Source organism: Rhinolophus ferrumequinum, chromosome 27, assembly GCF_004115265.2.
Source record: "Rhinolophus ferrumequinum isolate MPI-CBG mRhiFer1 chromosome 27, mRhiFer1_v1.p, whole genome shotgun sequence".
In the NCBI taxonomy this organism is placed as follows: domain Eukaryota; kingdom Metazoa; phylum Chordata; class Mammalia; order Chiroptera; family Rhinolophidae; genus Rhinolophus; species Rhinolophus ferrumequinum.
The window spans coordinates 26,418,770-26,440,006 of record NC_046310.1 but is presented as its reverse complement, the minus strand read 5'-3'; the positions used below and the strand labels follow the sequence as shown (position 1 = coordinate 26,440,006).

General features: G+C 49.0%; 1 protein-coding gene across 1 annotated transcript in view; it reads left to right on the top strand.

Moving 5' to 3' along the window:
- GALNT2 (polypeptide N-acetylgalactosaminyltransferase 2) overlaps positions 1-21,237 on the top strand; it is a 165,854-nt gene that overhangs the window by 63,485 nt on the left and 81,132 nt on the right. The window contains exon 2 of the mRNA XM_033099457.1: positions 18,560-18,653. Coding sequence (XP_032955348.1) covers positions 18,560-18,653 — 94 coding nt within the window. The remainder of the gene's footprint in view (positions 1-18,559; positions 18,654-21,237) is intronic.

The following is a 21,237-nucleotide window of genomic DNA, read 5'->3' as shown; positions in this document are numbered from 1 at the left end:
CCACACAGCTGTTAGAATGACCTAGAAAAACAAAAAATGGGGACACCAAAAATCGGCGAGGCTGTGGAGCCACTGGAACGCTCCCACGTTGTTGGTGGCAATGTAAAGTGACGTGACCAGTCTAGAAACAGGCCACAGTCTCCCAGAACATGGAACACATGCTCCCACACAGCCCACAGTTCCACTTCTCGGTGTTTCTCCCAGGGAATTGGAAGTGTACATGCTCACAGAATCCCTAAGGACTTGATTAGTATTTGCCCCCAAACGGAAGGTACGTGATGTCCCTCAGCTAGGGAACAGGTGCACCTGTTATGGGAGTCTCGGTTCTTCTTGCTGAACAGTGAAGCCTCAGAGGTCAGCAAGCTGATGACTGTGCGAGCAGGGTTATCCGTGATACATTCTCGGGGAGCAGAACGGCCCCAGCCGAGGTGGGAGACAGAGGCATAGGCTCCCAGTCCCCTTGTCCTGAGCATTTATATAGTTTGCCGGGTGGGGTGAGGGAGTTACACGTAGATTTGGCGGGAAAGGTGGTGCCTGCTCTTCCACTGGAGGACGTGACCTCCTAAGATGGCTGGAGGTCTGTCGACTCAGATCCTTATCTTGCTCCAGACCACCTCTCCTCATCTGTTGTAAAAACAGATACGTGGCTGAGGCAGTTAATCAAAGCTATTTAGAAGCTTTTTCTGTAGGCACCGTGGGCCCCCTCCCGCCTTCTCCTACATTTTCAAACTTCCGCCTAACACGCCCACAGCTGGGATGTGGTTGGACGCAGTGTACTGCCGCTCCAGGAGAAGGCAGTGGGTGCAGGTACACTCAGCGTGGATGGATAGCAGCGCGTCACGGGAGAGAACCCAGGGCCAAAAGGCCCCATACTGCATGACATATGCCATACACACTTACATGACATTCTGGAAGAGGCAGAACTGTGGAGACAGAAAACACCAGGGGTTGCCAGGGGCCAGGCCGGGGGGTAACGGTGTGCAGGGGACCGCGGGAGACGGAACTGCTCTGTATCTTGCTTGTGGCGGTGGCTGCACGATTGTGAACAATTGTGAAAACTCAGAGCTGTACATTAGATGAATTATTCTGCGTACAGATTATACCTTAATTTAAAAATGGGAAGACAATCCATGAACCACATCAAGGGCATGAGAATGGTTGTGTTGTAAGTCGAGGACCCGCTGGAACAGGTGGGAACTGAGCTGTGAGGGGCTCTGTCAGACGCAAGCCTTAGTGGCAGGTGGGTGGAGTCCGGCTGCAGGAGCTGGAGAGCAAGTGTCCCTGACGGGATGTAGAGCAGTGAGCCCTCAGGACGCCCCGGGCAGTGAGGGTGGCAGGCCAAGAACGGCATTTTGTGTTATGCAAGGGACCAAGAAGGGCCCAGCGGGGGCCGGTGCCTCTCCAGCATGTGGTTGGAGCCTGAACGCTGTGGGTGGGTGGGTGGAAGGACTGCAGAGACAGACTGGAGCTTTCTAATGTATGCGGCCTGTCTTGGACATGGGGAGGCTAAGGCCTGAAGTCACCAACTTTTGTTTCAGCAAAATGCCAAAAATTGAGTGAAAGCTCGGCCTCCTGAGGCTCTGCCAGACTTTACGGGCTGGACCGGTGATGCCCACCACGTGTTTTAGGCAGGGTCCCCCTCCTCACCTGAGAGCAGAAGCGGCCAGCCTGGCCTGTGGGAAGGGCTCCTGCATTCTCCCTCCGTATCCGCCCGGCCAGCTTGTGAATCCCCAGCCTGCTCTTGCCCACTCCCCCCGCCGGGACCTCGTGGTCTTGCCATCCTCGTCACAGATGAGGCCTGTATGCCCACAGCCTCCGAGCTAGCAGGACGGCCCCTGTCTGACAGGCTCTGTCATGTACACGCTTATGAGTCAAGTGCAGACGGCAGCTGAGCCCAAGGGGTCCTGGGCCGCACCCGAGTTCCAAGGATAAGTGGTTCCCTTATCCCTCCACCAGCTGTTTGAAATTGGTGATGGGGCAGGTGCCCTGTGTCTGGCAGGGGTGCTGACACTGCTTTAGATGCCACAAAGAGCAGTGGCTGGAATAAGCTGTAGCAAAAAGCGCCCTCTTACCGTGCAGTCTGTGAACGCCCCCGGTTGTACCCAGCCCTGGGAAGAGCGCCAGGCACCTGCACTGCTCTCTGCCGTCGGTGTGACATTTGACGTGCCGAGGGGACTGGCTGCTTTCTCTGACCAGTTGCTCATGACTTCACATATTGGCACATGACGCCAAAGCAGTCTGTTGCTTTTCTCAAAATGTTTAGGACCCCCTGAGTTTATTAGCAGGGTTGGGGTGAGACTGGGGTCAGCAAGACAATTTTACCTAATTATTTCATTTCCTTTTTTGGATCCCTGCTTTGCATTTTGCTGGGGTCTGAGGCAAACATTTAAAACTGAGGTCTTGTCTGGGACCGTGTGGTCCAGACTTTTCTCAAGAGAAAAGGGATGGTCACTTTGCTCTGTGCTTGGCTGTAGAGGTCCATACTGCCAGGCTAGCACGAGGGCCACGTGCAGATCTGCTGTCCTGGACTGTGCTGTGGCCTCGGGAGCCGATGACCCAGGGACACCGTGCAGGTACCCTGCCGAGCCGTAGTGAAGGTGTGGGTTGGATGTCTCGCCTGGAGCAGGGCCAGGTGAACATGGTCAGCTGCAGAAGGAAATGTGGAGTCTGCCCCCCCACCGCAGGCTGGGTGGCCCTGGCTGTGTGGCCCTTCTCTTCATTAATCCCTTTCCTCCAGGGACCTGTGGGACCAGCATGCCACTGGGATCCTGGGCAAGTGGCAGCTTTCCAGGCCCCTGGCCCAGCCCTGTTTGCCAGCTTGCTTTGGGCTCTGGAGGAGTTGGTCGACATCCTTCCATTCCTGCCTTTTGACCCGGAATGACTGCTGAGAGATTTGGAAGGTTAGGAGAGGGGGTGAAGTCACAGCCCACAGGCTGTGTTCTCAGTCTAGGAGCCGCCCAGGTGCTGCCTCCTGGCTCCTGGGCCAGAGCCCTAGGTCTCCACTCACTGGTCAGACCTTCATCTCTTCTCCAGGAGGACCACGGGCATTTCCTCAGAGCCCCTCCTCGCTTCCTCCCGCTGACCACCTCTCCAGCCCTCCTTCCTTATTGTAGGAAAATGATACTATCGGTAAGGAGATTTTACTATTAATAACAGTACTGTTATTGAACATGTAAGATGTGTCACATGTGCCCAGAGCCTGCAGAAATCCTCTGTGCTGACCATTAACCGCTGTCCCCATCCTGTGGTCAAGGGCTCGGCCTTAGGGAGGGTGGAGAGGGCCTGAGATCACACACCTCGCCTCGGACTCACCAGTCTCTGACGCTCTTGCCGGCAGGGCCTGACCACGTACAGTTAATTATCCCTGTGTCTCTGCCTCCTGGCAAAGGTCCTGGCGGGTAGTAAACATGCAAAAGATACTTGTTAAGTGACTATATCGGTTGTATCACAGATGGCTTCTGAAAAAAGCGCTTCCAAAGCCCTTCTAGCCCAGCTGATAAACGCATAGGCTCTTGCAGACCCTTTTTCTGTATTTACCAAAGGGAATGTGATATTCAAACGGGGGCTCTTGGCCCAGACTCTTAGATGGTACTGGCTTTGCAGAAGCCTCTGACCGCAGTGCCCGCTCATGTCACGCTGTCGGGGTTTTTATGGCAGCAGCTGCTGCTGAGGACTTCCTAAACGGCATCACTCTGAGCCCTGTCTCAGTAGTCACTTGCTGCCCAGCTAACCACCCTGGACTCAGGCCCGAAATAGGAGTGATTTATGACTTCTCACAACTCTGTGGGCTGGCTGGATAATTCCTGAGCTGGTCTCTCCAGGGCTCACATGTGTCCCTACAGTCAGGTGACAGCCGAGTTAGCCGGCTGGCCCAAGATGGCTTCACTCACATGACCTGCAGTATTGCTGGCTGTTGTCTTGGGTGCCCCAGCTCTCCAAGTGGCCTCTTAAGCACCATTAGCCTAGGCCAGCTTCAGCTTCCTTACAGCACGGCGGCCTCAGGGCAGTTCCAGGAGGGGAAGGAGACTCCACAAGCCCCTCCTTACCTCATGGTTGCTGACATCCGATTGGCCAAAGGAAGTCACAGGGCCAAGCCACAAGGGGAGGCACCTTCCACTCCAGCTCCCTGTGGGAGGCTCAGCAAAGAAATGTGGCCATTTTTAAGACACCACAATCCATGACTTCAAATCCATTACTCTCATGACAAATTTTAGGATTTTCACCAGAAATTCAGTCTCTGAAGGCACTTCATCTGGGCGATAAGAATGCAGTTAGCTGAAGCAGACCCTTTAGAGTCTGGGCTGAAGTAGGATTCCGACTTGATCGTGCCCCATCTGCCCTTTGGCAGGTTGCCTGCATCCCTGCCTCTTGGCCCAAGGCAGAATCTCCATACATCTAATTCTTCTTCCTGTTACTCATTTTACTTCTGTCTCTGGGAAGCTGACTTAAAATTCAGGTCAACCACAGCATTTTTAGTTTCCTCATTTCCTCAGTCTTGATGTCACGTTTCTTTTGTATTTCTGTTTAAGCCACCAAATCCCTTTTGGAAGAATATATGGCATAAACCTTTGGTGAGAATCACTAGCAGAATTTCTAAAAAAAAAAAAAAAAAGAAATCTTAGCACCCCAATCTCTTGGTTTTGCTGGTAAGATTCGGGATTATGGTACTATCGTATAAGCGTGTGTAGACGTGAATGAGAGTGAGTTTGTGTGTTCTGCTTCATTTGACTCAAGTGAACTTTCATGCTTTTCACAACCATGTAAGGCTGACGGACTTCCAGTGATCTCCGGCCTGCGGTGATTAATCTGGGTTATCACACCCTCCCGGTGTTAGATGAGGCTCCCATATCTGCACACGCCCTGCGTTTCAAGCATTCCGCAAACACTTCCTCTCCTCTCAGAGTGTAGCATCCTGGACAACGCGACTGAGAATCAGAGAGACTGATACTTTATAAAGTTTTGGAACCTGGACTTGAATGTCGTCCTGTCTAGCTTCAAAGCCGGTAGACACATGAATCTTTGGCTTAAAAAGAGAAACGAACAGGTAAACTTGCTCTTTGGAACGTGGCAATGAAAAGAAACAACTGTCGAAAGAGATTGTTAACGTCTCAGGCCTTAATGTGCAGTTGAGACGGGATGCAAGCACCATATGGAACAAACTGGAATCAGCACATTCTGGTGGTGAGTCCTGAATTCCAGAAATTTCCATGTTCTCATTACCATTCTCTTGGATCTGCAGTGGAAAGAAAACTTGTGATTAGTAACTCAGGTGATTTTTTTTTTCTGCCTGAATTTTGTCTGCTGTAAAAATGGATGCCTTATAACTTCTCAGGCTGCTGTGTGCGATGGACTCACGTTTTAATTGCGAGCCTACTGTGTCAGACCCCGCCAGCATCACCATTATACATGTTGTCATGTAATTCTTGCAGCACTACCATGATTCCTATTGCTGTGAGCCCCACAGAAGGAACTTGAAATCGCCTGGAAAGCCTGAGTTCTTCCCAGCAAATCACCTCTCCACTTTCCCATTATGACTCAATGAGATAAAGTGTGTGGGCAGGGAAAGCAACCTTTGAAAACAAATACTAGTGTAAGATAATAATTAATGAGGTTGACTGAGAGAAGATAAGAGGAAGGGTGCATTTTAACTGGCAGTCCCAGTTACTGCTTACCCAGCTGTGGGCCAGGCACATCACTCATGCATTGGACTTAGTTATTCTGAGTCAGCGGGCGGGCTCTGGGTCAATCAGTCCATCTCAGAACTGACCTCGCATGTACACAGAGCATGGACTCTGGGCCAGTCAGCCCTGGGGTGACACTGGATACACTGCCTACTTGGTACATGCTCTTGATTCTGTCTTTTTGGTCTCAATTTTCTCATCTTCTAAATGGGGACATTAATGCTGCCCCTCAAAGAGGCTGTGAAGAATGACTGAAATAGCATACATACAGCTGCTCCACAACTCTGAGCGCATAGCACTTCTCAGTAAATGTTAGCTCGTGGAGGTGGTGTCACTGTCACTCCCATTCCCCCATGTTCTTTGTTGGAGGAACGGGCAGTCGAGCTAGAGATGGGTGGCCTGGTGTAAGAGTGTGCTTTGATTTCTCTCTTTGTGCATGTGGTTGCCTGTGAACTCAGCCTACCCTTAGATTAAAAGTTCAGTGCCAGCACTGGCCGTAAGCATGCAAGATCAGTTTAGTCTTCTGTTGACCAGTTTCTTGGGGAAAAAACACTAGGTAGGGAAAGAAATGGACATAGAAAAGATGGGCCTCTCAACAGGCCTATCAGGGCTGAACTTGGCAGTGCCGAACCCAGCCCAGGACCGCAGGGAACTCTCTGGCCCTTTCTCCAGTTCCTGGGGCGTGGGAGACCTCCCTAGGTTCTGGAATAGTACTTTGACCTCACACCTTCAAAGCAGAGGCCAGGCTCACACCTGTTTCTAGAAGCAGCTCCTGGGCCACTGTAGGTCCCCTGGCCATTTTGAACAGCATCAGGTTAGAGATAGGCCATCTGCCATGATGCTTAATGACATGAAATACTGCATAGGTTAGTTTGAAGCTCCAACCTAAATGTGTCTGTGTTTAAATTTATTGTTCATGAAGGTAATTTAAAAACATGACAGTTTGAGAAGTAGAGATAACCCTTATCATTCTCCACTCTAACACCACCATTTTTATTTTAGTGCATTTCATTCCAAGCTAATCCATATGGATACGTATTTTTATGTAGTTGTTTCACTGTATACATAAAATTGTGTTTCCTGCTTTTTCATTTAACATAGTGTTTTGCATATAGTGCTGTGATCTATGTAATTATAATTCTTAATGGTTGCACAATATTCTTTTGAGGGGCTGCAACATAATTTAACCAACCTCTTATTGGTAAATACTTTGTTTCTTCTTATTTTCACCTATAAACAATGAAGCAACGTTCATGCATAAAATTCGATCCTTTCTTTGGGTTAGTTCATTCAGGTAAATTCATAGAAATGAGATTTTTCAGCTTAATGGTCATAAGTGTCTTTCTAGTTCTTAATATGTGGAGCCAAACTGATTTCCAGTTGGATTGAACTAGTTTATACTCTATCCTTTTGCTTTTAAAAAAGATAGTGGGATGTCTGCAGCCATGTTGTCATATGGAATAGTGTGGAAAACGTCCCAGCTGCTGAAGGCAGAGAATGGATGTGTTTGGTGCTAGAGTTCAGGGATCAAACAGCTTGTCCCTGATTGGGGCCATCCATCCTGTCCCAAGACAGAACACAAGAGGGAAGGAGGCCCCTGTGGCAACCAGCACCCTGGAACGTGCCCGTGCATGTTGGGGGGCTGGGCATTCCCCGCGCTTGGGTGCGGGTCTCTGTGCAGAGTCCTGCTCCATGTCACTCACATGAGGGGCTGAACGCTCCCCTCGACTTCTGTGCTTTGATCTACATAACCTAAGAAAAGAGCTTGGAGCTCGGGGACAATCGCGTTTGGGAACAGATGGAAGTGGAATCGGGGTTCTACTCGTCCAGCGTCAGCCACCTTCCCAGGTGCGTGCTTCTCTGCAAAATGGGCTGATGATGCATGACAGCGTTCTGTTTGCACAGATGCTTTGTGAAGGAAGAATTTGTAGTTAATAAAGACCTTAGGAGAAAAATAGATTTAGGACAACCCTTGTAGGGCTGTGGGGTAATAGTCACCCTAAATGAAGACAATGTTAATGAGAACAGGGAAATTTTAAGTTAATAAAAATAAATGGTGTGCTGTTCCCATCTACTGTTGCTCATGTTAGAAACTTTGGAAAATTGTCTCTCACCATCTCGCTGAAGTTCTCGTGCATTTATTGTCCTCGGCTGCAGATGACAGGCATGTTTCGAGGTGTGCCTCGCATACCGTGTTTCTGAACAAGCCACATTCTCTTGTTTTCCAAAAAACTCCAAGTGGGTCCCCATGGCCTTACCTACTAACTGTGACATGAGTTATCATATATATTTTTCAGTCACCTCCTTCCTCAGCCCTCAGGTTGCATGGCCTTGGCCTTGGCTGTGGCGATTGCTGGGCTTTGCTTGTCCTTGTCTCCCAGGCGGGGAAAGCCTTGTCCTCTCCTTTCATTTCTCTGCTGCTTCCCTTTTTTTGACATCCATGTCTCTGATTTTAACTGTCCCCCAAGAGAATTGAAATCTTACCTTGTACTTGAAGCAAGTCTTCCCTCTGAGGAGCAGGGGGTGGTTTGCTGTAAGGGGAGAGCGCTGTAGCCCTTGGTGGACAGTCCTGCGGGGTGAGAGACAGCACCAGTGCTGGGCCAGGGTTCAACTCACTCTGGTCAGTTGTTTCTGGGCCATAATACCAGAAATTTCTGACTCTGATGGCTTGCGATTAGATAAGGGAAGAAACTTAATTACACGTTTTCCCTTTAGTTTCTAACCCCGGGCCACCTGGGGCCCTTAACATACCATTCTAGGACTCCTGGAGACTCCGCCACCCTCCCGTAGCCGGAACTGAGGAAGGTAGGAACCAAAGCTGCACCCCCTGTAGGAGCCAGGGGAGGGATTTAATCAGCGAACAGCGGGTGAGAGGGCGGCGCCTACTGGCGACAGGCCCGCCTTGCGTCGCGGCTCCATGAGACCGGCTGGACCTGTGCTGATGTGACGCTGAAGTCAGTCAGGGTGGAAGCTCTCAGGGGTAACGGGGACGCCACCAGCCCCCTGCAGGCTACTCTGCTACCTGCTCACCCCCGCTCCTGCTGGCTTTTTCCTTATCTACAGGGAATTAGGATTCCTTAATTTTAAAATACAATTGATTTTTACATAAGTCAAGGGGAAACAATTTTCTAAAATACATCTTTTTTTTGTAAATGGACATTTTCTAGTCGAGTCTGCTGAAATTCATCATTCCTTTAAAGCGAGGGGACCTGCTTCCGCTACGACAGAATCCCTTCTGCGAAGGGAGGCCGCCGTTAAGGGGCCGGTGGGAGCCCCCCGGCCGCGGAGGCCGCTGTTGACAGGAAGAAGGAGGGGGCAGAGCTGGCGCCAGAAAATGGGGCCCGAAGTGGCTCCGCCAGGTGGCAGGTGCTCCACGCACCTGTGGCTGTGGTTCTGTCATCCCAGGCCTCTTGGCTTGGGGAATGTCCGCAGGCCCCGAGCCATCTGGCTTCTGCACTCTCCTTTAGAACCAGGAGTGAGGAAAAGCTGCAGGTCGCCGGCCTGCCTCGTGCTCCTGCTCCGGGCCGCCTGCTGCCTGGGCCGGCTGTGACAGACGAGTTTAGACGGACTGATCGTTCTTGAACAGGACATTGTGGCATGCAATAGATTTCTCCTGGGCCTGGGTCTCATTGCAAACTTGGCTTTAAAATCAGCGTTATCAAGAGATCCACACCTTAGTCCCCTGAAGGAGAGGGAGTGAGGAGGGCTTAAAAAGGCCATTTAAAATTGACAGACACCCTGGAAACACATAGCTGACAGACGTTGGTCCCAGAGTGTTTTATGTAATTATTACGTGAATAAGATCTGAGCACATATTTTAATTTCTTAAAAACTTCTTTATAACAGTTTTAGATAAACAGAAAAAAGAAATAGAGCAGAGCTCCCATATGCCCTGCACCCAGTTTCCCTGTTACTAACATCTTACGTTACTATGATCATGTGTTGTGATTGAAGGACCATTATCGATACGTTGTTATTAACTGAAGTCCCTTCTTTATTCAGATTTCCTGAGTTTTTCCTAATGTTCTTTTTCTCTTCCAACATCCTATCCAAGTACCACATCGCGTTTAGTCATCATGTTTTTTAGGCTCCTCTGGACTGTGACCTATTCCCAGACTTCCTTGTTTTTGATGACCTCCGCAGTTTTGAGGAGTCCTGGTCAGGGATTTTGTAGAGTATCCCTCGTTTGGGGTTTGTCTGATGTTTTCTCATGCTGAGACTGAGATTATGAGTTTTGAGAAGGAAGACCACAGGATAGCATATGTATTCATTTGAACACTTCAGTGAATGAGCTGATTGTGGGAGGGAAGGAGGAAGTTTAGGAGCTTGAGTAGTTTAAAAGAGGGGTGAAGGCTGGACCCTCAAATTGGAGGAAGGCAAGTTTAAGCGATGGACTTAATATCTAACTTGTATATTGCCTTACAGGTTGGCGGAGCCTGTCAGTTACATCACCTCGGGATACGGTAAAGGTGTTTGTTTTTTGTTTTTTTAAGATTATGGATGGGGAACAGGACTTTTATTGGGGAACAGTATGTACTTCCAGGATTTTTTTCCAAGTCAAGTTGTCGCTTCTATCTTAGTTGTGGAGGGTGCTGTTCAGCTTCAAGTTGTTGTCCTTTCAGTCTCAGCTGTGGAGGGCGCAGCTCAGCTCCAGGTCCAGTCGCTGTTGCTAGTTGCAGGGGGCGCAGCCCACCATCCCTTGCGGGAGTGAACCAGCATCCTTGTGGTTTAGAGACCGCTGGCCCATGTGGGAATCGAACCGGCAGCCTTCGGAGTCAGGAGCACGGAGCTCCAACCGCCTGAGCCACTGGGCCAGCCCCTAAAGGTGTTTTTAAATTTCCACGTTCCATAGAGAAACTGAGGCCCTAGGAGGCAACCCAAGTTGTCCGAGATGCTAGAGATGGACCAGGACTGATTTGCCATGTAACACATTTCCAATCCTTTCCTAGTTGTGTTTCAGGTGTCTTGGAGTTTCTAGGTTGAGCAGGCTGGGTAACTGACAGATGTTTCATCTGTATGTGGCCACAGGGTTTTCATGGGAAGATTTTGGCTGAATGAAGGCAGCTGACTGGCCACATATGGAGTGAATGTGCGGGAAAATGTGCTAGGCCCTCTGCTTGTCAGAAAAGTTAAGTGACAGGAATGATAGCGATGTCATGGTTGACTCCAGGACAGGTGGTGGTTACAGCTCCCAAATACCAGGAGGCCCCATGGGATTTCTCTCCAGCCTTTCTCTGTGGGGACACAGTGAAATAAATGAAGTCCTTTATGCTTTATTTGTGAGCAAGTGGTTATGTATGAAGCAGTCTGTGACTTTGAACCCACCATAGAAATTTGCTCCCCTCCTATTTTAGCAACACTGAGTTTCATGAGCAAATTGGAGTAATGAATGTGGAACTTGAAGTACATCGATGAATTCAGTGGCCCTGAACCCTGACTGTGCATTACAGCTGCCTGGGAAGCTGCTAGAAAACTCCCAGGGCTGGGCCCATCTCCAGAGGTGGTGGTGCAGTAGGCTGGGAAGGACCAGGCCTTGGAGAAAGCCAGGAGACTTGCTTTTCTGTCTTGTCCCTCACTCAGGCTCTTCCCAGGTCCTGATGCTTGAACCCTTTCTATCTTTTGAGTCTTACCTGAGTAAAGGTTTTAGAAGCGGTTGGGAGGTACTGTTGGAAGCTCACCCGGGCTTTTCCTACTCCTCCAGCTTGTAGGATCAGCTCTTCCTAGTGATGAAACTAGGGGAGGGGTGTGGGGGGCAGGTCCTCACTGCTGCTCCTGCATGGAAACGTGTTCGCTTGTGCAGAAATGTTGGAATGACTGAGCGCAGCGTGGTTCTGGTCTCTAAGGTGTGTTGTGTTCCCTTCCTATTCTAATGGCCACTAGGAGGGAAGACAACACTCTTTCTCCTAAACCAAGTTACAACTTTGAGTGGCAAGTCTTCTGTGGAAGCAGAAACCAATTCTCTTATAGATGCATGGTCCTGATGCTGCCGGGAAGTTCTGCTGTGGCTTAGAGGGGCCTGACTACTAGCCCACTTACTGGGACCTCCCCTCGGCATTCTGGCATTTTCTCAGGACCGTTTCCCAGGGAGTTAAGATTAAGTTGGTCAGCTTGTTAATATGTGCCACACCCTATTTAGAAAGTTGAAGTTTGGATAGTGACACAATATCTCAGCAGGTTTCATCCTCTTCTAGAAAGACCTAAGGATGTTCCCCTGTACCAACCACCCTGTTGGGGACCTCCCACCCCAAAGAATTAGGAACAATAAACAGTCCTTGTGGTTCCTCTCTGCATCACTCTGTAGTGAGGATGCTGCATTAGGAGAGGTCTTGGTCTTTAGCAGGAAACCAAGTTACTCTGAAAAATTCGCTTTCAGTAAGCAGTTTAGTTTTGTGTCTTAGCTTGGCAGTGTGCTCTTAAGAAATGGGCTGTGAAAATATAAATCACATCTTTTTTACAGATCTGGCAACCTGGCTTTTTTCCCCCCTCAGAACTTGAATGTTGCTGCTGTGTGGATTGGTTGTGGTGGTGGTGATGATCCCTGAGCAGTCATTAGGTAACAGTGGAAAGTAGGCAGTTGATGAGAAGGAGCCAGCCAGTCATTGAGGTGGTATTTCTGCTAACTCAGTCTGCCTCTGAGCATGTGCTGTAGTCAGCTGAAGTCATTTAACAGTGACAAGCTGTATTTCAGTGCGGGATATTGAAAATAACCTATTTTCTTTTTTCTTCCACAGTGATATTTTTATCTTTGTTAACAAATATAACCTTTAGCCATTTAAATTTTATGAAGGCGGTCTTTGATGATTTAGCAATATACATTTATTCTTTATTATCTAGGTTTATATGTGTAAGCATATTTATTTTGGTCGGTGTTTCATAAGTCAAACATCCTACCGTAGGTGGTAATCATCTTTATATTGGACGGTGAGTAAGAGGTCAGTGTGAGATGAAATGATATTTTACAGCTCAGACTTGCCTCTTTTGTGACTCAACTCTTGAAGTCCCACTGCTCACAGCCCGCACTGAATAGCTGTCTGGGTACAGCCGTGTTCTGTCTACCTTTGGAATATTCTTAGCTCATCTCTGCCATGGTCAGGTCCTATGGCACTGATAAATGGAGTGGGTTTAGAATGTGCCCACCAGTTCCTTGACAGCCCTCCTCACAAAATGGGTCGATTTCCCTTCCTCTCGAATGTGACTGGACGAAGTGACTTGCTTCTAATGAGTGAAATGTGACGGTGTGACGCTGTGTGAGTTCCAGGACTCGGTCATGAAAGGGGCTTGGCATAGTCCTCTCTCCCTCTTTCTGTCTCTCTGCCTTTCCCCCTCTTTCTTTCCTTCTCCCTGGGATCACTTACTGTGGGGAGGCCAGCTGCCATGTGTGCGGCCACTCAAGCAGCCCTGTGGCCGAGTCTGGGGTAGGACCTGCGGCCTCTCGCCAACAGCCATGTGAGTGAACTGTTTTGGTGGCCACCTCTCCACCCCAGGCAAACCTTCTGATGGTGGCAGCCCTGCCTGACTTCCTGCCTGCTGCCTCACGGGAGCCCCTGGGCCAGAACCATCCAGATTCCTGACCCTCGGAGCTGTGTGAGATAATGATGTTTGTCGTTTGTAGCTTCTGAGTTTTGAGGGCATTGGTTTCACAGCAGGTGATCACACACTGTGTCACTTAGCCCTTCGGGTGTCTTTGCTCATCCGGGAAGTTTGGGGCTGCGCTAAGCAGTGGCCTCAAGTTGATGGCAGCCTGTCAGAGCTGCAGGGGCTGCTCCTCCCGCTGGCCCCCCCAACCCCCCACCTTTCTCCCGCCTTCCTCGGCCCCCTTTCCTCCTTAGCGCGGCCGCTCCATCCACAGCGACTGGTACTTTGTCTCTGGCAAAAGCCAAGCCCACTTTTTAGTTATTTATTCTTATTTTGAAACAGACACAGATCACATTGGGAATACAATGGGGAACATTCTTTTAATACTTAAACCTATATTTACACTTAGTTAATTTTTATAACTGTCCAATTTTTATAACCAACTAACGGGCTTTACTGTTTCTGAAAATAGTGTCATTTTATTAAAAGTCATTGCTCTTTTATCTACTTTGACATAGGATGAATTCAGCTGCTGTACTCTCCGATTGTGGTGGGTAAATAGCCATGACTCAGTCATTTATTCCCGTCTGACCTCGCTCCTGGCCTGAGGTATTAGGCTGCTTCTGTTGTAAGAACAGTGCAGGCGGATCATGTCTTGAGCTTTTAGACTGAAAACTAACCAAAGTCACACATCGTACCGCTTCGGTGAGTTTGTAGGCAGAAGCCAGGAATGATGTGGCTGAAACGCCAGTTAACACGGGAGAGGAGTCTGTGCCCTGGGTGGGGCTCTCTGGGTCTTTCCCGAGGCTGCGTGGATGTCTCACACCGTGGTCCAGATGGTGCGGCTGAGTGGGCAGCTGCCCTCTCCCGCTCTGTGCGTCCTGACTGGCCTGGCAGAGTCCTAGACCTCTGGTTAAATCTCCAAGCAGAGCTCAGTTTCCGGTCAGAACACTGAGCCCGACTGGTCTCTGGTCTGTGTTTGCCTGGAGCGCAGGCTTCTGTGGGGTCGTCATTATGTAATCAGTGCCGGCATCTCTCCTTTGAGGGCAGGAGAAGCAAAGCATCCTGGGAGATGACAGCGCGCTTACCAGACGGATCACCGGCTTTGGATTCTCTGCAACTTTCCACCCAGCATCAAACCACATCATTACTCCTCAAATCTCAGCAGATTATACTTGTCATTAGAAAGGGCCCGTCCATCACTGCGCCGTTTGATCTTAAGGGAGAAAACATGCCCCGATGCCAGTGGGCGTTGGGCGCAGAGCCTTCTCCGGGCATTTGCATTCAGTTCGTTTCCATTTTTAAAGGGAGCCGCCAGTGGTGTAAAGTGTCATGATGTCTGCAGATGTGCGGGGGTTGGAGTGAAAAGCTTCCACAGCAGAATGGGCGAAACCGGGAATGCCAGGCTGAGTAAGGAAGGTACGGGGGGTTTTCAAGTGCATCTGTTACTGAGCAGCCAACACACGTCGTGCTATGGGGACACAAGAAATGGGACAGAACCATCCTGCCCTCAGAGGACCTGAAGTTTATAATATACATTATAATAAAGCGCTGAGTGTATCTGCTACACAAGAAAGCGAGAGCAAGCGGGGACCTTAGCCCCGCGTCCCCGTGTTACAGAACTTAGGTGACTTACTCAGACGCCTTCGGTCACTGGCAAAGCCGTGCCTACCACCTGGGGCTCCAGCTCCTGGGCCAGAGCTCTTCCCAACATGCCCTGTGTCCTGCTTGTCCCTTAAATGGTGACATCTCGTGCTGCCCCTGGGCCCTGTTCTCACTCTGCTCACACTCTCCCTGGATGGTCTCGCTCACGCTCACAGTAGCTTTCATTGCCTCGTGCCTTTCCAGAACTCCAGATGTATGTCTCCACCTACCCCCCCCCCCCCCCCCGATACCACCGCTTGGTGTCTCACAGTAACCTCAACATTCCCAAACAAACTCGTCTGTCTCTCCTAGCACCACTCCCTGCCCCGCCAGGCAGTACTCTGTGTTTTTTAACCTGTGGGTGTCACTCCCGGCTATGAGATGCTCAGCGCAGAAACCTGCCATCTCAGGTCCCTTGCTTCCCCCTCAGCCCCCTGTGTGGATGTCCGCTCTGCGCCTCTAGGACTTTGACCTGGGTCACCTCCTCCCCTGGCTGCATTGCCATAATGGCCTCCTGGCCTCTCTTTTGTCCTGCAGTCTGCTCCCCGTATCGCAGCCAAAGTGATGTTTCTAGAACACACGCCTCAAGTCTCAGAGTACCTTGCCACTTCCACGGTTTCCATTTTCTACCGTTCATTTTTTATCTCCAACTGGAGCCCTCATGTCCCCCACCCCCCATCATTTCTCCATGCCAGGTCACTTGGCTCCCTCAGGTCTCTGCCAGGCGTCCCTTCTGTGCATGGACTTCCCAATGCTCCTGCTGGCATCCTGCCCTCCCGCTGCGTGGGGCATGTGGCACTGTGCTGTCATTGCCCAATGCTTGTCTGTGCCTGGGTATGTACACCCAACCAAGATCAAGCTGCCCGGTCCCCACCACGTCTCTAGGGACTTGTTAACATCCAGCAGAGGCTGTGGGTGACAAGAAGGGAGTGGACAATGACAGGTGTCAGGAGGGGTGAGCGGTTGACCGGTGGTGGGGTGTACTTGGGCACTGTCTCAGCCCTCTTGGTCTAGCAGGAATGTGTGGTGACCAGACATGCTCCAAGACATGTTGATGCGTGGTTTAATCTCAGCTGTCTGTGGTTGGCGGGGAGCTCCGTCAGCGGAAGGCGGTGCAGTAGAATGACTGAGACCAGGACTCCAGTTTCCTGGGGTTCGAGTCCAGCTTCATTACCTACTTCCTGTCGCTTACATCCCCTGCCTCAGTTTCCTCATCTGTGAAGTGTGTGCAGTGTCCTGGGGGGCCTGGCCCTGGCGATGCTGGGTGGGAGTGAGGCAGGGGCCGAGGCGGCCCCCACTTTTCTTCCTGCGCCTCCTGTTCATCCTCATTTTGCTCTAGGAGCACGAGGTGAACATGGGCATTTGCAGGTTGTGATGGGGAGTCCTGACCAAAGCAGCCGTCTGTTGGGGACCTCCCACACGGCATCCTCTTCCTGGGTGTTCATGGTGTTGTGAGAACCAGGCTCCTGTGGCTTAACCCAGCCCAGAGCCGGAGCCCCATCCTGATGCGTAGAGGGCCGCCTAGAGCCTCCTTCCGCTCTGTGACCTAGCCGCTGTGTGACCTAGCCGAGGCACTCAACCTCTTGTCTTGTGTGTCCCCATTGTAAAGCAGGAATTATCAAATGCGGGGCCTGTTGCAGAGAAGACAGAGTGTCTCGTGCAGTGCCTGATGCATAGTAGGTCTTCACAAGTGGCACTTAGCGTTACTTCCCCAACCGTGCCATGTCCTGGTGAGATGGCGTGTCCTCGTCTGCGCCTGTAGCTTTAGAGTGGATGTGGTTGATTGCGGGGCCGGGAGGGTAAGGCATGTTACGTGTGGACTAGTCTGTCTTGTTTGTGGGAAGAAAGAACACTTATGTTCTGAGAAAACGTTGGTGCAGGTGTTGATTTGGGGAACACTGCGATAATGCCTTGATCCTTGGGTGTAGAAAAGAAGACCAAGGTCATGGGCCACACCAGCAATGTTTGCCTTTGAATTTATTCAAGTGCGTACACGGTTAAACCGTTGGATCCATTAGCCAATGTATGTAGTAGGCCTGTGCCAAGGGAAGAAATTGTTAGGCACAAAGTGCTACAAGCTACAGAATGAAGGTTAATAATGCTTAATTAAAAGCCTCACATTGTGACTCATAACTGCGTTACTTGCTGAATTTAGTACTCACACATTATTTCCTAATGTTGGAAAGGCAGCTCGTAGGCTAGATTCTTTCCCACACATTTGCCAAGATTGCAGCAAAAATCATTGCCAATAGTAAATTGAAAGTTTATTTAGAACCAAATCATCTCAAAAGCCAAATTATAAATATCTTTCAAAAAATTTTAATTGGGATACCGATGCATTTTAATACAGTTGTTAGCACGTGGGATCAGATCTTCAAAAGTCATAGCTCTTGGGGTGCTTGAAGTCCTGAGAAAGGTGGGCTGGGACCACCCAGGTGCAGGGTGGTTCCTGTCTCCAGCCCTGGTCTGCAAGGAGTCATCCTCCGGGGGCCCCTCCCATCACTTCACATGGGCCTGCAGGGTAAGCCCAGCTGCGTCGCTGTCCTGCAGAAGCCACTGAAGGAAAAGCTGGCCTCCAAAGAGAGGAGGCTTAGGCACAGTTTTTCTTTAATTACTGTAGCTTTGGGGTAAAAATGCAGATTGTTGGCAGAGCAAGTTACCTGTGGGGGAAAATGTATGATGTGGCCCAGCCCTGAGGGTTACAGCTCTTGCAACTTTCACTTTCCATTGTAAAGAGCCAGGTGTCCAGTGGTCAACTTACCACTGCCGTTGCCCGTCTGGAAGAATGCTAGTTGAACAGCCCACACGGATCAGACCGGGTTGGGTCTGCCCTGAGGGAGAACTTAAGGCCCCCACCGACCTGAAGACATCTGTGCAGGGAAAGGGCCCTTGAAAATGCTTGGCTCTCAGACGTCTGTGTGGGTAAATGACTAGCCATGGGGTATTTCTGATTTGGGTTACGTATAGAAACCTTTCTTACTTTATTCACAGGAATCAGATTCCAAGTAGTTGAAAATGTATTTAGCTCTGTGGTCATGGAGTTGTTATTTAGTTTGATTTAATGTTGATGGAATAAATTGTTTGTGCAGATGAGTTGAATAAATTCTTCCAGAGCTTCTATCTTATTCTGCTTTCACATTAAGCCCTTAATTTGCAGCTCCGTGCTGCTGGCAGACCTATTAGAGGAAGCCCTGTGGACTGCTCCATGGGTGCTGTCCCCTCCCTCCACTGTTGTTCGCTGGAATTAGACAAATCTGGTCCTAGGGCATCTTTAAACCATCTAAGATGTCTGGAGAGCTACCCTGATTTTAGTGGCTTTAATGTAAGCACTATTAAATTCTTTTATTTAATCCACTTTCCCTGCCTGCCTTCCCCACCCGCACAGACCCCCAAAGCCCGGGAGTTTGCAGAGTGTTTCTTTCCTGTCATATGCGATACAAATATAAATGAAGAGAGACGCAAACCCTCCCTTAGAAAAGGCATCCCACCCTTTCCTCCCCTTGCTATCTGCCACCTAAGAAGTTCTGGGGTGCAGGTCCCCGAGATGGGAATTCTCGGTCACTTATCACTGGCATCATAGGACTCAGGGTTTGTTGAACTGATGCATGAAGGTGTGCTTCAAGAGCCAATCGACTCATGTGGTGTCTTTGTTCCCCTAGGAGGACTGGAATGACATTGACCCAATTAAAAAGAAAGACCTTCACCACAGCAACGGAGATGAGAAAGCACAAAGCATGGAGACCCTCCCTCCAGGTACTGAGCAGCCCATGGGGCCAGTCGGCCTTGGGCTGGTGGCTGGTGGCCCAGAAGTCCTTTTGCCTGAATGAGCTGGACGTGGTGTTGGGAGCGTGTTGCCTGTGGGGTGGGGAATGCATGTCCTAGGGCCTCTGGGGACACTCCTGAAGCCATGTTTCGCTGGCCTCCTTTGGGCCCATTTGGTGAGTGGTCACCGAAATTTGTTGAAAGAAAAAAATAGAATGAAATAGGAAATATAGGATGGTATATTGGTTCACAAAAGTTTTAACAGACTTTATTTTTTAGAGCAGTTTTAGGTTCACAGCAAAATTGAGCAGAAACTATGGAAATTTCCATATGCCCCCCCCCCCCCCCCCGTCTGACACAGGCACAGCCTCCTCAACTGTCAGTGTCCCCAGCAGAGGGGACATTTGTCACAATCGATGAACCTACATGGACATGTCATCATCACCCAGAGTCTGTCGTTTGCATTAGGGTCACTCTTGGTGTTGTGCATTTGGTGCCATGAATCCACCATTAGAGTGTCACACAGAATAGTTTCACTGCCCCAAACCCCTGCGCTCTATCTGGTCACCTCTCCCTCTCCCCTACCCGCTGCAACCACTGATCCTTTTACTGTCTCCACGGTTTTGCCTTTTCCAGAACGTCATATAGGTGGAATCACACAGTGTGTGGCCTTTTCACATATAATGTGCATTGAAGCTCCTCCACCTCTTTTCATGGTTTGATAGCTTGTTCCTTTTAGTGATGAATAATATTCCACTGTCTGGATGGACCACAGTTTATTTATCCATCACCTACTGGAGAGCATCTTGGTTGCTCCCAAATTTGGGCGATTGTGAATAGAGCTGCTGCAAACATCGGTGCACAGGCCTTTGTGTGGACACAAGATTTCAGTTTATTTGGGTAAATATAAGAAGTGAAACTGCTGGATCATATGGTAGGAATATGTTTATTTATTCTTTTGGAATATGTTTATTTTTGGAAGAAACCGCCAAACTATCCACAGTGTGAACCGGTTTGCAACCCACCAGCAGTGAGAGTTCCTGTTGCTCCACGTCCTCATCAGCATTTGGAGTTGGTGTTTTTGATTTTGGCCATTCTAATAAGTGGAAGTGGTTTCTCATTTTAATTTGCGTTTCCCTGATGACCAATGACAAATGACGTGGGGCGTCTTTTCATGTGTTTATTTGCCATCTGTTTATCTTCTTTGATGAGGTCTCTGTTCAGGTCTTTGGCCCATTTATGTTGTTGTTGTTAATTTTTTTTTTTTATTGGGGAATGTTTCTCCAGGACCCATTAGCTCCAGTTCTTGGGCCCAGTCTAGTCGTTGTCCTTCAGTCTAGTTGTGGAGGATGCAGTTCCAAGTCCAGTCGCCATTTTTGAACTGGCAACCTTGTTGAAAGCTCGTGCTCTAACCCACCGAGCCATCCGCCCGCCCCTCCGGAAGCTCAGCGGCAGCTTGTTGCCTTTAATCTAGTTGTGGAAGGCGCAGCTCAGCTCCAAGTTCAGTTGCCGTTTTCAGTCTTTAGTTGCAGCAGGCACAGCCCACCATCCCATGCGGGAATTGAACTGGCAACCTTGTGTTTGAGAGCTGGCGCTCTAACCGACTGAGCCATCCGGCTGCCCCTTTGGCCCATTTTTTAATTGGGTTGTTCACTTATTGTTGAGTTTTAAGAGTTGTTTGTGTATTTTGGATAATGGTCCTTAATGAGATATGTTTGCAAATATTTTCTTTCAGCCGCTTGTCATTTCAATCGCTTGATAGTGTCTTGATAGAGCAGAAAATTTTAATTTTAATGAAATTTAGCTTTATCAATTTTTTCATGGATCATGCCTTTGATGTTGTATCTAAAAAGTCATCCCCAAACCCAAGGTCATCTAGATTTTTTTCTCTATCTTTAGGAGTGTTATAGTTTTGTTTTCCATGTTCAGGTCTATGGTCCATTTTGAGTCAATTTTGAGAACAATGTAAAGTCTGTGTCTAGGTTGGTTGTTTGTTTGTTTGCACGTGGATGTCCAGTTGTTTCAGCACTAGTTGTTGAAAAGACTGTCTCTGCTCCATTGTGTTGCCTTGGCTCCTTTGTCAAAGAGCAGTTGACTATATTTATGTGGGTCTGTTTTGGACCCTCTGTCCTATTCCATAGGCCTACTTGTCAGTTCTTTCCCCAGTATCACACTGTCGCGATTGCTTTGGCTTTATATTAAGTCTTAATGTTGATAGAGTCAGTCCCACTTTGTTCTTCCACGTCAGTGTTGTGTTGGCTATCCGGGGATTTTGCCTTTCTATATACACTTTAGAGTCAGTTTGTTGATGCCCACAAAATAACTTGCTGGGATTTTTATTTAAATTGTGTTGAATCTAGCCATCAAGTTGATAAGAACTGCCCTCTTGACAATATTGAGTCTTCCTACCTGTGAATATGAAATATCCTTCTATTTAGTGCCTTTTTAATGTTTTCATCAGTTTCATAGTTTTGTTCATATAAATTTTGTGCCTGTTTTGTTAGATTTATACCAAAGTATTTCATGTTTAGGATGCTAATGGAAATGGTATTGTTTTAATCTCAAAATTACTTGT